Source organism: Bos grunniens, chromosome 11 (assembly GCF_055505025.1).
Source record: "Bos grunniens cultivar Pamir isolate PY7600 chromosome 11, Bosgru_T2T1.0, whole genome shotgun sequence".
In the NCBI taxonomy this organism is placed as follows: Eukaryota; Metazoa; Chordata; class Mammalia; order Artiodactyla; family Bovidae; genus Bos; species Bos grunniens.
In genome coordinates this window covers 14,653,618-14,669,800 of record NC_141175.1, presented here as the reverse complement: position 1 = coordinate 14,669,800, position 16,183 = coordinate 14,653,618, and the positions used below count along the sequence as shown (strand labels likewise).

The following is a 16,183-nucleotide window of genomic DNA, read 5'->3' as shown; positions in this document are numbered from 1 at the left end:
ATAAGGCCTTTATTTTACATGGACCATTTGCTCTGGTGGGAATGACCTTTGCCTAGCTTCTCCACTCTTACTCATCTGAACTTAAATATCCCTTAACTTAAGTATCGTCACATTTTCTTCTGGAGTCCCACAGGAGAGTGTGGTCAGCCCCCTGCTTATTATTTTCATAGAGCTCTTCATGTCTTTATCATGGTTCTTACCGCTGTAACTTATTGATTAACTGTGCATGTGTTTGTTTAATGACTGCCTTCCTTGTCAGACTGTAAACTCACTCTGACATAGTGGATGGAACACAGCAGGTGCCCAGTAAATAGCTACTGAATGAAACTGTAAACTAAGTGAATGAATTAATATCAGAAAGAGAAATGTTAAATTACTAATCAGATCTCAAAAAAATCATCTTACGGGAACCTAGGTTGTTTGCCCTGTGATTTCTCATTTGATAAAAACCTTGAGTAAACTCTTCATTATTTGGAGGTACCTCTGTAGTTGCCCTCGGGCTTTCCATGGGGGCTCAGTGGTAAAGACTCCAGCTGCCAGTGCAGGAGACGTAGGTTCCATCCCTGGGTTGGGAAGATCCTCTGGAGGAGGAAATGGCAACCCACTCCAGTATTCTTGCCTGGAAAATCCCATGGACAGAGATGCCTGGTGGGCTATAGTGCATGGGGTCACGAAAAGTCAGACACGACTGAGCACGCACGCACACACTATAGTTACCGAACATGAACAGCAGTAGCCACAAAGGCAACTTAGGTTTTCTGGTTGTTTATTTCCTACCATGCTTTGTACCGTTCACTTTCCGTATATTATCTCGCCTATCCTCATAAGAACTCTGAAAGGGGCTTTCTGTTTGTTTATTTTCAGTCCCTTTTTCCAGATGAGAGGACCAGGGCTCAGAGAGTTTAAATCGCTTACTTAAGGTCACTCAGCCAGTACCTGGCAGGTGCAGAAGTGGAGGGGTGTCAGGGGTGGTTGGAGCACCTTCCTCTCTGCTAGCACCCTTCCCCTCATTAATAGAGAGAACTCAGTTTCTCTCTGTTTTATAAATGGGGTGTCTGCCTTGATTTTCTTTGAATCCAGAGTTTTCTGGCTAAAGAAGCATTTGAAAACCCCAGGTCTTCAGAACAAATGTGATGCCCCTTTTTCAGCCTCACACCTGTCTCCTACCGTGCTTCTGCCTGGAGTGCCCTGTCTTCTGCAGCCAGTGAGTCGCTATGCATCTCTAGGGCACTTCCCAAACCTCACAGCAGAATGAGCTGTGCTCTCCATGTGCTCCTTCCTCCTGCAGAAAGCCTGTCCCTCCATCCCAGCAGTGCTCTTCCTCAGCAGTGGTTGACGAGTCTGTCTGCGCTGCTGGACTGGGCCTCTGGAGAAGTTGGACCAGGCCTCCCTCATCTCTGGCGCTCCTCAGCCCGGCCCAGGATCTGGCAGTGAACCCTGGGGCCCCCGCCAATGCTTGATGAGTGAATGCAGGCCAAGTGCAGAGCGGGTGCTCAGAACCAACTGGCTGAGCCGAGAGCCTGAAATACAACTAGCCTGAGCTCACAGAACCTCGTGAATGCGAGATGGAGATGATCAGATGTATTAATCACTGGTTTGGAAAGGCATTACAATATTTCCATAATAGAGTATGTTTCTTTTCTAAAACAGATGTGCCCTCGTTGTTTCATGAGGAAGTAATTAAGTGTGTTTGATTAAAACATTCATAGACGCTATCATTTATTCAAGGCTACTACTATATGCTGCTGTCTTTACTGGTGCTTTATATACATCATGTTTGCTTCTCCCAATCCCCTGGACAAGGTGTTTTCATAATCTTTGCTTCAGAGATGAAGAAACTGAGGTGGAGAGAGATTGAGTAGCTTGCCCGCTTCTGAGTCAGCTTCTGAGTGATAGATACAGGAATAAAACATGTCTGACTGTACTTCAGAACCGAGCCTTTCCATCACCCTGACTGCTTCTGATCTTGTAATTCTGGATTCGTTCAGCTCAGCACCACCCGGAACCAGCATGCAGATGACTCTCTTCCTCTCAGCACTTCCTGTGCCTGGCATCCCCTCCCCCTCCTCCCTTCTCCCTCGCACCCTCACTGTACTCCCCCACACCCCCTCACTGTACCCCCCACACCCTCACTGTACCCCCCACCCTCACTGTACCCCCCCACTTTCTTAGATTATTGCCTCTGTATTTGCATCCTGAAACTGACATATTTTTGTCAATGTCAATAATTAAATACTACAATGTGTGGAAACTGGTTTCAATAGTGTAATAGTGTCACATTTTCATTAATCAATATAAAAAATATTTTATTAAGGCCAAATTACATATATTATGATTTTGTTTTCTTTAGCCATTTACTCTCAAGATTTTTTGAGTCCCAATTTGTATAGTTTTGAACATGTGATTTTTTTTCCCCCTCCATGTAAAATATAAGTGTAGTAAAAAAAACAGTTGGTTAGATACATTTTTTTATTTTTTTAAAGATTGTCTAAAAAGCAAGCTATTTCAAGTTATATATGAAATGTTAGATTGAAATACTTCTCTGTAGAGAAGTTTAAGAGGTTTCTTACAGACTTAGATTCATTTATTTTCTGCCCCTCCTAGTGTTTCAGCAGGATTAAGCTTTTTGAATCAGCGGATCAAGTTTTAATTTTCCTGTTCCTTCCTTATACTGACATATGCTTTGGCAGAACAAAAAAGAGACCTAAACATGTCAGCATGATTTTTGTTCAATGAATTAAAAACCATAAAAGTAACAAGATCTGATCCAAATCCCTAAACTCCTGACATGGTGGTTTTGTCCTTTTCAGTCCCAAGATTCATATTACTGACTTTGAAAAAAGCTTTCTGCCTGGAAGCAGAAGGAATGGCAGCAGCACATAATTTATTTGAAATAGACTGCAAGAGGTAGGCAGCCTGGAGTAGCGTGAGGAATGCAGGCTGGAAGGTCTGGATGTGAATCCCAGTTGTGTCACTGAAGCCCGCAGGCGGGTTACTTAGTGCCTGCGTACCTCAGTTTCCTCATTGGAAAGTGGGGGTTTTAGAATCTAGTTTGATGAGTTGTTGTGAGGTTCAGTGAGGGAATAAAGTACTCACCTAGCACTGAGGGGTTTAATACTGGTAGGAGTCAGGATTATTTTCATTTTGAGAATATTTTGAGAATTTGAGAATTTTGTGAATTCAAATAGCTGGATCCAGAAGGATTTATTTATCACTCAGCTGCCCACTTTATCTTCACGGCTTGTCCTGGCTCAAAATCCTTTCATTTTTTTTCTCATCCTATCAGAGAAAACGTACTAGGTAAATGCATTAAATCTTTAACTCCTATTTGTCACTGTTTCACATGGAACACTTATACCCAGGATTTGAGATTATCCTTCATAAGCCAGAATCATGTTGACTTAAGGGGTCAGGAACCATATGCCAGTGATGTCCAGTTCAGGATTCAGGAGGCAGAGCATTTTTTCATACTAAGACTATTGGCCTTTGAAGCAGGCCAGCATAGATTTGGCTTTGTGTAAGATACCAAACTTTTTCATCCGTAAAATGGAGTTTGTGATCTTATAAGACCCTCTATGATGCGGCTTTCCAGCCTCTTTTCTTGTTACTCCCTTCTTTGTTATCTGTGGCCCATTTGGTTCCTCATATGACCACAGTCTCCTGGTAACCTAAAGCCTTTGTTCATGCTTTTTCTTCCTCCTGGAAATCCCTACCAATACTGGCAACTTGCATGTATTTTTTAGATCCTTGTGGGCTATTAGTCGAGATAGGATGAGCAGTGCTGTAGTAACAAGCAGTCCCCCAAATCTCCATGCCTCAAACAGCAGAAACATTTCTTATTCACACCACGTGGGGCACTGTTCACCATTGTCTCTCTGGGACCCAAACTGATGGAAGTTCCCTCTCAACCTGCGCTGCAGCCAGCAGGGACAGATGTGGTAGAGCACATGTGGGCTCATAAGGCGACACCCATTCTGCTCACATCTCATCAGCCAAAGCAAGTGGTGCAGCCACAGCAAACTTCAGAGGGGAGGGGAATGCATTCCTGCTGGAAGGAATCAGGATCAGAATACCAGTGAACAAACCTAATGCCAGCCGCACTCAGGTATTGTTTCCTCAGGAAAGTCTTCCCTCCCTCTACTGACCCCTCCCCAAACACAGACATGCTGTGTTGTAAGTCTCTTTACTTAGCGCTCTGCCTAGCTAAGCTCCCTGGGAGCAGGACAGAGGTCTGTCACCTTCATCATAGCATACTTGGTACAACCAGCACGCTGGTCCTCACAGGTAGTAGTGTGCACACGACCAAGAAACCACGGCAGGACAAACGTGTTGGCCTTTGTGATGATTAAGTGTAAAACAGGAATAATAACTGCTTCATACAGTTGTGAGGGTCAGCTTACAAAAAGTTCTAGAGTGCCTGTCCCAGGGATTTATAATAGGCCTTCAGTGTGCTCACTGTTGTTATTATGATAAGGATATTAATAGTTAAAATAACTGACATTTATTAAGCATTTTTAATATGCCAGACACTCTCATGGGTACTTTATGGAAGTTAAATGGTACAGTATTCTCATGTGTTGTGTCTGGGTCAGTGCTAAAGGGATTCACAAGTAATTTGTCATGATAATAGTTAAGATTCTGAAGGTTACTATTTATTTGTTTTGGATGATTTAGAGGTATAGAGATGGTGCTGTTTCTGTAGCATCTCATTCATTGGCATTGCTTTCTTTAGTTGGAGAGAAAGGGGTGGAATTACAGCTAATAGTTGCTTTCTTTTAAAATGTGCCAGGGTCAGTGCTAAACAAGTGACACAGACCATCCCATAATCTTCACACCACCCCTTTAAGTCAGGTACTGACAATCCCATTATACAGATGGGAACTCTGAGGAAGGGAAGTCAGTTATGCATCCAGTAAGAGGCATGGCGAGGATTTAACTTCAGGGCTGCCTAGACTCTCTGGCTTATAATTTTAAGCAGCACACTTACTGTCCTCAGTTATCTCATCAGGAACCTTCCTTGACCCTGAACATCCTCCTGGGTGTGTGTCAGGAATTTGAAGATCTTCCACTGACGGAGAGTACAGTTATAAACTGCTGAGCTAGTGCATAAAGTGATGTTGAATTCTTGGCAGGCAGTGCATACATGGGATGATTTTATTGAACTGTTTTTTTTGTCTTTTATCAGAGTAACCCGGGAGCACAGAGAAATGCTGGTGAAGCTGGCTAAACAGAACACGAACAAGGCCAAAGACTCTTTACGGAAGGTTCGTACCAACGCAATAAATAAGGTGAAGAAATCAAAGGACAAGGCCTCCGAGGACACCATTAGGCTCATAGAGAAACAGGTACCGTTGCCAACGATGTCATGTTTACGTATCTGACCCAGAAAATCATTGTTCACATCTGAAGTGAAGAAAATGAGAACAGAGTACCCCCAGTTCTTTCACTGACATGATTGCCATTGGCTGAGTCTGTCTTGGGCCTGGCCCTGCGCTGGACCCTGGGAATACAGAGGAGGGGAGGAAGCTACTGACCATACTGTGTTCTAGGCTCTAACCTGAGCATTTTACGACACTTAATTCATCCTCATCACTGCAAAGTGAGGTGGGTGGGTGGTGAGGAAACTGAGGTTCACAGGAGGGAGGTAACTTGCCCAAGGTCACGCTGCTGGTAAATGGTAGCCACAGGATCCAAACCCAGCAGACTGATCTCAGAGAGCCTCTCCTCTGAGAGCTCTCCTGTCTGTGCTTGGTTGTCTGGGTGCTGAGAGGTGAGGACCTGGCCCTGTTTTTAGTGTGTTGAGTAAGCGCACTTGAACAAGTCTTAAAGGAGCAACTGGAGTGAAACAGAGGCAAGGGGGAATGGTTAACAGCATGTACAAAGGTGTGGTGATGGAAAGGAGCACTGTTCAATGAGATAACTGTGACTTCGACCCAGGATGACACAGAAGGGCAGAGATGACAGTGGCCAGTTCATTGCAGGTCTCCTATACCAGGTTGAGGAGTTTGAACTTTAACATGTCCAGAGGTTCCCATGTTGGCTCTGCATCTTTATTGGTCATTGTGGCCACACTGATGCTGCATAGCATACTACCTCGAAATTCAGTGATGTATATTTCAAGCATTTTCTTATTCCTGTCCCTGTGGGTCAGCTGGGAGGTAGCTGTTCTAAGCTGAGCTCAATGTGGCTCAGCCACTGGGACTTCCCAGGTGGCGCTAGTGGTAAAGAACCTGCCTGCCAATGCAGGAGATGCAAGAGATGCAGTTTCGATCCCTGGGTTGGGGAGATCTCCTGGAGAAGGAAATAGCAACACACTCCAGTATTCTTGCCTGGAGAATCCCATGAACAGCTGGCAAGCTATAGTCCGTAGCATTGCACAGAGTCGGACACAACTGAAGTGAGTTAGCATGCACCTTCTCAGATCTTGGATGGGGCTCAAATTGGCTCACATCTCTCTCAGTCTTCTGGAGTCAACAGGCTTCACAGGGCATCTTTTCATGGCAACAGCAGATGGCAAGAGCATAAGCCACTCAAGTACATTTTAAGCACCCGCTCTTTTTACATCCCACTGGCCAAGCAAACCTTACGTGCCAAGCCCAGTATCACTGTGGAGGGAAAGTATATATGTTCATGGAGGTCTAGGGGTGGGGGCGAATACTTGTTGAGCAATAATCTAATCTGTCACGGCATTAGAGTCACTTGAGGAGCTAACAAAAATATGGTTATATGGGGACCCTGCTCCCAGAGATTCAGTCAGTGAGTCAGGGGTGGGGCCTAGGGTTCTGCATTTTAAAATGCTCCCCAGGTGATTCTGATGCAGTGACTCCCTTGAATGATTATATTTTCAGACAGCAGAGTTTCACACTTGTGTTTGAAGATTGACTATGGTGGCTGGGTGGAAACCAGATTGTAAGAGGCATAACTGAAATTGGGAGGCTGCTGCAGGAATCCAGCCAGGAAATGATGATGGCCTGAACTTGTGTGGTACCCATGTAATTAAGACAGATAGATTAAAAAAAAAGACAGAAAGATGATTTACCAGTATTGGGGAGACAGTATGTTTAGCTTATAAACATTATAAGGGGCTTTTCCAAAGCCTCCATCATCCACGATAAAAGCATTATGTTACGAAGATTGAACAGGAGTGTGGGCAGGATAGGGCATAAAGAGGGAAGATGGGGAGGCCAGAAGAGTCGTTAGGGGGTCATGAGGACCCCCTAAATTGACTATTCCTTCCTCTTAGACTAACAGAATGCTAGTCATAGAGCAGGCCCAACAGTTACTCAGGGAAGAATTTTAGATGAATGTCTGGGCGTCCTACCTTTTCTGATTCAGTAGGTCTGCATAGGAATGTGTATTTTTGAAAGGCTCCCCAGACAAGGAAAAACAGAAAAGGTAGTGACCGGAAGCATGGCAGTGCACCCCTGTAATGGCACCGGGGTTAGAAAGAGGTTGTTCTACACTTGATGTCATGTGACCCTGGGCAAGTGACTTGACTTCTTGGAGTCTGTTTCTTCTGTGAAAAGGGCTTTGGAATTCCTGCTGTGAAGGGATACCCTGGGGATGCTAGAAGCACCGTGAGAGTGTCTGACTCTGAGCCCCTCAGGGCTCCCTTCATGCCCTCTCTGTGGCCTCCTCTTTCCTTGCATTAGCTCAGAGACTCGTAAACTGGCCTGGCCTTTGCTGGGCACTCACCAGGCCTTGTAAGAGTCCAGCTGGGCCAGCTCCTTGTCCACCTCCCAGGGGGTTTCATCGCTCTAGCAGACACTTGGCCTTTCCGTTGCTTTCCGGTGGTGAGCCTGTAACCTCTGACGCCCTTCAGGTACTCTCTCAGCAAGTCTGGGCCTCTGCCTCAGGGACCAGAGCCCATGCTCCTTGGAAAAGGAAGAACAATCAGATGACCGGCATTTATTTTTTTTTAATGTTTTCTTTACTTGTGCTTAAAAAAAATTATTCAAGTAATGTTAATTTATAACACTGTATGTTCCATGTATACATTATTCTACAACATTCTTTTTCAACTTCTGTATACCCTACAGTGTGTTCATCAGCAGAAGTTTAGTTTCCATCCATCACCATGCACATTGACCCCTCCTTTAACCCTTTTGCACTCCCCTCACATGTTTGGTGTAGGCCTTCAGGGTGATCTCTGTAAACATATGGAATATTACAAGAAAAAAGGTCATGCTATATATAGTATTACATGATACATCCAGGGCAATAATCTTTATTATTTAAGATATTATCACTTAAATATTAGCTCTTACCATTGTTGTTAATAACTTTAATTACTGTCGTATGGTTAAAAGTTTGGGTAAGAAAATATTCAGGAGACAGCCATGTGCACACTTCATTTTGTTCATTTTTCCCCAGTCGAAGGCATCAATCTGGAGTTTTAGGTGTGCTTTTTTATTGTTGTTATTTATTAATTTTTTAAAATAAGCAAGACAGGAACTGATTGCTGCTTTATCAAAAAGATTTTAAAAATGTATTTTTAAATTTTGTTTCTGATTATCAAAGCAGTGTAGTAGGCTCCTTGTAGAAAATGTAGAGAATTCAGAAGACTTTAAAAATGGGGAAAATTCACCCTATAGTCTTGGATTTGGGGATGTTTCTCCTTTTCCTCCTTTTTTAACTACTTAGTTAAAAAAAATATTTGGTAGTTTACTTAATAACATATCCTTTATTTGTTATATTTATTTTTCAGTTTTTTGACCATGTTGGGCAACATGTGATATCTTAGGTCCCTGACCAGGGATCACACCCACGCCCCCTGCATTGGCAGTGTGGAGTCGTAACCTCTGGACTGCCAGGGAAACTTGGAAACTTAACTACATAGCTTTTAACGTGATCAAACAACTTTCTATCCAGTTTTTTATTTTCTGTTTAGCATTAAGATTATTAGCATTTTCTTCTTCTTCTTAAAAAACTCTTTGTAAACAGCCACACTCTGATGGTTGCAAAATAGTCCCTCTTGTGGTTATACCGTAATTCACTTTCATAAGCCCTCTTTTTGGACATTTAGTTTGTTTAAACTTTTTTGTTATTATAAATAAGGTTGCAGTGAATGTTTTTATACATAGATCTTTGTTGAGTTGGCTTCCCTGGGATAGAGTCTCATGTGTGGAATTATAGCACAAAGAAAATGCATATTTTTAAGGTTCTCAGTTTGTACTGTCTAAATCACTTGCAGGGTGTTTAGAAAATGTGTATTTTAAAAATTCTTGGCCTTTTCTAATCCTTGACATTTGAACCTAACATTTTTGATGTGAACTTAAAAGTGTTGCTTACCTTGGAAGTATTGCTTTTATTTCCACATTCCACAGAAAAGATTTATTCTTTCTATAAATCCATAAACCTTGCTAGAGGATAATATACCTATACATTTCTGATTTATCGACTTAGGGATTTATCCAAAATAAGTTATCAAGAATCTTATCTACAGAGTTGTCCGTTGATATATTAGGTAGAAAAGAAAACTGGGGAGAATTCCGTGGTGGTCCAGTGGTTAGGGCTCCATGCTTCCCCCACAGGGGACACAGGTTCGATCCCTAGTCAGGGAGCTAAGATCACACATGCCGTGTGGTGCAGCTGGAAAAACAACAACAACAACCTGAAAACTGTCAAAATTTCTGATAGTAGTAAAATAGCTTGTTTTAGATCCATTCACTGGACTTTATATATAGACATAAAAACACTTACAGCCACAGTTAATTTTTTATTACAAGTTTTACGTATGTGAACAGGTTGGCAGCTTATTTACTTCAGAATATTAATGGTCACTTGGATTATGAACAATTGTAATTTTATTCTTTGTGAAATTTCTTTTTTAAAACCTTTTCCAAAATTTTTTTGAGGTCAGATTTTTAAAAAAGCGTTTCATCTTTGGTATACAGGAATAAAAGGGTTCAGTGGTATGTTCTCTCCACGCAGTCATGTCTCACCCCTACCTCTTCCCCACAGCCTTCCCAGCCCCCAGCCCTGGCCAGCTCTGTTGAACAAGGACCAAGGTCTTCCCCCTCGGGACTCTTGACATCTGCCAGCCTGCTGTCCCACCTTTGCTTCAGTTTGCTACAAGTGGGTCTGCTGAACAAAAAAGCACTTGGCAGAAACCACCAGTAAATTTAGCCAAGGTCCTTTCACTGCTCCCTTTTTCTGGGAAACAGAGCCGTTCTGAAGTGAAGCTGGGTGCTATTGGGGCTGAAGGGCTCCTAGCAGACTGTGCGGGCGGGCAGGCAGGCAGGCTGGGCTGAGTGAGGCACTGCCCGGGAGACACCCCCCACGGCGCTGTGGGTGTTCCGAGCTGTGCTACCCAGGTCTGCCCCACGGTGTACGCTGTGCTCTTACCACCCACCTTTTCTGTCTCTACCTTTCATTTTCTTGAACGTATAAGGAGCCAACATTGATGATGACGGTCATGACCATGACAGTGATGGCACTGATGATGTTATCATCTTTTTGAGGCAGCATATTGTAATGGAAAGAGCTCTTGCTGTGGAGACTGACTTGAATTCAAATCCTAGCTCTTTCACATCTCAGCTTTTAAGGTCAGCAAATGGCTTCACCTTTCTGAGCCTGTTTCTTCTTCTGTAAAGTGGGAACAGTAATGCCTGTCTCACAGGATTTGGCAAGAGGACCAAATGACACAGCATACTTAAAAGCAGCTAGTGTGCTGGCTGGTCTTCAGTAGCCATTTGTGTTATTTGTCCATCCTGCTCCTCTCCCAACCTTGTGACTTTGACTGTGGGACAGGGATGGATGGTTTTAATGAGTCTAGCACAGCCTCCTTTGAATGAAGAAGGGTTAGGCCAGGTGCTGTGAAGTAATGCGTATAAAGTTTTTAGCCCAGCGTTTGGCTCTTAGTAAATAGATGCTGCTGTTCGTATCCTTGTTATTTTCATTAATTGATTAAATTAAAAAGAAGTCAGAAAGTGATAGTAAAAATCAGAGTAACACAAGCAACATTTGCATAGCAAATAACCAGTTTAAACACACTTGCATATTCATGATCTCATTTAACCCTCACAATTCCTTTCTGAGGGAGGGACTCACATCCACATTGAAGATATGAGGAAACTGAGACTCAGGGTGGGGAAATGACTGGCACCCTGTCGCCCCACTGAGAGCTGAAGCCAGAACCGTGTTACCAGCTGGCTCCTCCAGGTGCCCTTCCTCCCCTCAGTCCCAGCCTCTGTCCTCAGACACCATCTTTCCAGAGGAGGCTTGCAGCCCTCGTTCCTGGCTGCCTCAGGCTACCAGCACACGGGTGCTGGAGTGCTGCTGGGCACCACGCCACACCCCACACAAGGAGGCTGCTCAGGGTGGGGGCACAGGAAGCCTCTCAGGGGCTTGTGCCAGCTGAGCGAGGATTCCAGGCAGCCACTCTGAGCTGGTCCTGTTCGGAGTGCCCAGCAGCCCCAGCAGCTTTGCTCTCCCCTCTTCCAAAATGTGCAGCTGCTGCTATGGTAAGAGTCTGGCTGTCTCCCTGCCTGGGACCAATTGCTCCAAATCCTTTTTAGTTGCTGTCCTTTCCAGGGCATTTATTTCCCAGTTCCTGGCCAAGGCCTGTGGTCTGCAAATAAAGATGTCAAACAGCCGCTGTGCTGCTGAGCTCACAGAACTGGGTACCACACTGCCCCCTTCAAAGCTTCCTGCCTGAGGTCTCTTTTAGACATGGGACTGGAGGCTTGCAACACTTACTCAGTTGTATTGTTTCTTTTTTCGTTCTTAGAGGGAGTTTGTGTTTCCTACAGAAAATGTGGAGGATACAGAAAAGCACAGAAAACCAATAATTATTCATTTAGAAAATATTTCCTGAGCACTTGCTATGGACTAAGTTTTATGCTGAGTGTGACAGATACCGACATGAATAATATATTTCCTGTCTTCCCATCACTAAAAGATAATCACTAGTAATATTTTGACACATTTTCTTCCAGTTTTTAAATATATTTGAGATCATTTCTTCTATGTATATACACATTTTGTATTCTTTTTTCTTGAATTCAAGGGTAACATGGGCATGTTTCCATGATGTTATAAATAATATCTTGAAACATTATTTCTTTTTCTCTGATTACAAAAGCAGTCCATGCTTGTTATAAAACAGACATGTCAGAACTGTATACTGGAATGTTATTTGTATTTATACCCTCTCCGTGAGAAGTAGACAGTCTTAACCCTTTTTAATGACTATATGTATTCAATTACATATACTATCATTTTAAGTTTTCTTATTTTTGATTATAAGCTTTGATAAATATCTTTGCATGTAGAACTTAAGGACATTTTCTCAGATTCTATTCATGTGATAATTTCCCAGTTGAGAGAGTTTGGGGTTAAAAATGATATGAACACTTGCATCAATTTGAATTCCTATCCATGATATGTGAGTTCATCCATTTCACCACAGCTCTGGTATTGACTATTATAATTAAAAACCGCAACATCAAATTTTGTTAACTGTGATAACTAAATTATATCTTGGTTTAATTTGCATTTCTTCAGTGTCTATTGAATTTTCCATGTTTGTTAACCAGATGTACTTCATCTTTTTTCAAGATTTTTTTTCCTGCTTGTTTATTGGGATCTTAATATTCTCCTTATCAATTGGTATGAGGGCCTTATATAGCAGAGTGTCTGAAGTGTAGGAAATTCTAGAGTTTCATTAAGGGACAGATTAGACTGACTTTTCTATACTGTTATAATTGTTAACTATTTGGGGGCTCTGCAGTCAGACTACCCAGGATTAAATTCTTGTCATTGCTACTTTACAGCTATGGATCCTGAACAAATGATTTTAACTGCCTCAGTTTCCTCATCTGTGAAATGGGAACATGACACTGTCTCATGGTGTCTATTTCTTCCTGTCCAGAGTCAGTAAGAGTATGTATACAAAGTTCTTAGTTCCGTGCCTGGCTGGGATGCAATTCACATGAGCTTTTGTCACCATTTTTATTTCCCAGATAACCTTCATAGTTCTAGAACATTTCTGCCCTTCCCCTTCTCATCCCCAGTTACCAGGTTGTCTCATTTTGTTTTTCTGCAGATCAGCCAAATGGCCGATGACACAGTGGCAGAGCTGGACAGGCATCTGGCCGTGAAAACCAAAGAGCTTCTTGGATGAAAACCCACCAGGGGTGGCAGTGCTCCAGAGCCCAGTTCCTAGTGGATCCCATGGGTGGCAAATCGGCACTTCTCTATTCCACCCATACGGAAAGTTGTCACCTTGCAGCTGTCAGTCCTAGTGACCGACAGCCTTCCAGGGGGACACTGTCTGCTCTCTTCCTCCTGTCCCCTGGCCACCGTATCTGCTCTGGGCCTTCTGACATGGGTGGTCCTCAGAGACGCTCTTGCTGACAGAAGGCCTGCACTTGGCCATTTGTCTTGACCATGACGTCACCAAGCTGTCAGGATCCTTGACAGCCTTGCGCTGTCTGCTCCTCCTCTCGGGAGCCTTCTTTTCAGACAGTTAGTCAGGCCCTGTCCCCACTTTTGCATTCTGCTTGGGCCAGTGAGCCTTCACCCATGTTGGATACCTTTGCTAGAGGCCCATTTTCACCAAACAGTAAAACCTAAATAAATTGGAAAGAATAACAAGCACAAAGGAAACGATGGGCTCAGTCTGGATTCATGATCTCCGAGGACCAGTGTGTAAAGCATCTGGAACAGTGCTTTTGCTCTTTCCCCTTACCACCCTCCCACTCCTTGCCTGGCCAGTCCTGCTCACCTTTGGGTCTCAGCTTGGAGAGCATGTCCTTTCCCCCTGCCCCAACCTAGGGTGCCTGTTATTGGCTCTCCTAGCCCTGTCCACTGCTTTTATATGAACCTCAGTTATTCTTTTTGATAATTAGTCTGTTTATTTTTAGTTTCCTTAGAAGTCGGCATAATGGAACATAGTAGTCTGGAACCACTATGGAACATAGTCTGGAACATAGTAGGCATTCAGTGTGTTATGAATGAATGGCAGATAGTAGCTGCTCAACAAATGCCAGCTTCCTTTCCTCTCTTTGTACTCTGAACACGGTTCTTCTCTCATTTTTCACTCTTGCCTCTGTCCTCAGCATTTACTCGGCAATGAGATCTCTGTCCCCAGGGCCTGCCTGTTACTGATGGACAAGTTGTTTATTGTGACGCATCTTTAGGTACTAGGTTAAGTTACGTTCTCCCCCCAGTAATTCTTTTCCCTTTGTTTGTTCATTCATTCATTCATTCATTCATAATCTAGCCGTCATGTGTTAGATTCATAACAATTCTAGGTAATCTTTTTAATCCTCACAGTAAACTCACAAGATGTAGATTATCTCCATTTTGCAAGTAGGAGAACTAAGACATGACAATATTAGATAACTTGCCCAAAGTGTTAAAGGGTTTCATTATCCATCGTCAGCCTCATTTTACAGAGAGCTCACAGAGGTTCGGTTTCTTGCCTGGGATTACACAGCTATCAACGGACAGACCTGGGCATCGCAGTGAGGCCTGATCTCAATCCTCTGCTCTGCCCACTGCATCCTGATGCCTTCACAAGCGGCGGAGCGCCCTCTGTGTGCCAGGCACTGTGCTCCATGCTGGGACTACAAAGATGGGGGAGACATGGCCCCTGTCTTTGAGAGGTGCATGGTCACTGGATTGTGTTGCTGTCTATGGTCTCTTGGCCAGAAAGTAGAAGGTCTCTTCCAGTTCTGCCAGATGTCTGCCTTTAGAACGGAACCCTCTCTGGCGGCAGCAGGGCCTGGCTACATTTCTTCCAAGCAGCATCCACGTTCTCTCTGCTGTTTGTTTCCCCTCAGACTCTGTCCCCTGCAAGAGGTAATAAAGGTTGCCCTTCTCCCTCTGCTTGTACCGGCAGAGCACGCTGCACAACAGCCAGTGGGATTCAAGGTCAGAATTAGGTCAAAGATGAAAGAAGGGACCACAGTCTCCAGCCCCGCTTACCTGTCCTCAGTCCAACCACATTCACCAGCCCTAAGTAGCCATCACACGGTCAGAAATCAGCCAGGGGGAAGGACAGGGGAAGAAATAGCTATCAAGGGAAATATTTTTTTGGGGGTAAGCCACATGGCAGGGGCTTTGCAACAGTCTTTTGTGAGTGGCCGAAATCCCCCACTCACTACAAATGTGCTGCTCAGAGATGCAGGATTTTTTAATAAACAGAGGAAATGATAAATTATGTTGTAACTCCACTCCAAAGGCATTTGGTTCTTAACAGCCAAATCCTCTGTAGTCTTTAAATAAACAAAAACTTATTTGGTGAACAGACGGGGGGGAAAATGAAAGATTTTCTGTACTTGGGTTCCACATGTCAACAATTTCTCTCCTGTGTGTATGTTGGCCAAAGCCGTATATCATGATAAATGAATAAAGGAAAACCTCGAGCCCAGGGCAGTCAGACGGCTCAGCAAATGGCTTTCAGCTGATTGCTCTATTTCGGTTGACATTTATCAAAGGGTTTCTCTGCTACTCTGCATGTCAGTCCTGCCGTGGTGGCAGGGACGAGGGGGAAACTACCTGTTTGGATGTGCTGAGGAGCGAGTGATGCTGAAGCAATTCATCCTCCCTTCTCAAGTCTCTCTCTCACAAAGGAAAACCGGGTATGGAAATTCTTACACTTGCCAGGAAAACTAACAACGTCTTCTGTTCAGTTCAACGGCTTTCAAAGTCCCATGAAAAATACAGGCCAAAGGGAATTTGGGAACTTTTTTATCTGTTTATTGTTTCTTCTTTCTTGTGTGTGTGTGTGTGTGTGTGTGTGTGTGTTGGAAATTACAGAAGAAACTGGAAGGTAAAAAGTTAAAAAGAAACATCTCTTACAAATCCTGAATTGCATACTCCCCTTTAACAATTAGATGTATGTACTTCCAGACCTTTCCCTATGTGTGTGTAGTTTTTTGAAAAACAGGGATGTGCACCATTCTGTTTCTATTTTGAAACTTGACTTTTTTTTTTAACTCAACATATGGCCCTCTAGCCATGTGTGAACACATAGAAAAAAAATTCATCCTTTTTCATTGCCTTACAGTATTCCATAATAAGGATGTAGTATAACTTATTATCACTCCCATGGTATTTTAAAAAAATAATTTCAACTGCATTGGAAGATGGTTCTATTTATTTATTTATTTTGAGAACAAAGAAACCCTCATCTAAGTTGATCTTTTTTTGAGGTCCTAGTCAGCCTCAGACT

General features: G+C 43.4%; 1 protein-coding gene across 6 annotated transcripts in view; it reads left to right on the top strand.

Moving 5' to 3' along the window:
- The window catches only part of MRRF (mitochondrial ribosome recycling factor), a 66,369-nt gene that overhangs the window by 41,354 nt on the left and 8,832 nt on the right, over window positions 1-16,183 (top strand). For 3 of the 6 annotated variants that reach the window (XM_086325399.1, XM_086325394.1, XM_086325395.1), the window contains 2 exons: window positions 5,186-5,345; window positions 13,049-13,611. In XM_086325399.1, coding sequence (XP_086181525.1) covers window positions 5,186-5,345; window positions 13,049-13,126 — 238 coding nt within the window. In that variant the 3' untranslated portion in view covers window positions 13,127-13,611. Of the gene's footprint in view, window positions 1-5,185; window positions 5,346-13,048; window positions 13,612-16,183 lie in introns of those variants that run through there. The other 3 variants (XM_086325400.1, XM_086325397.1, XM_086325396.1) reach the window with 1 other exon arrangement.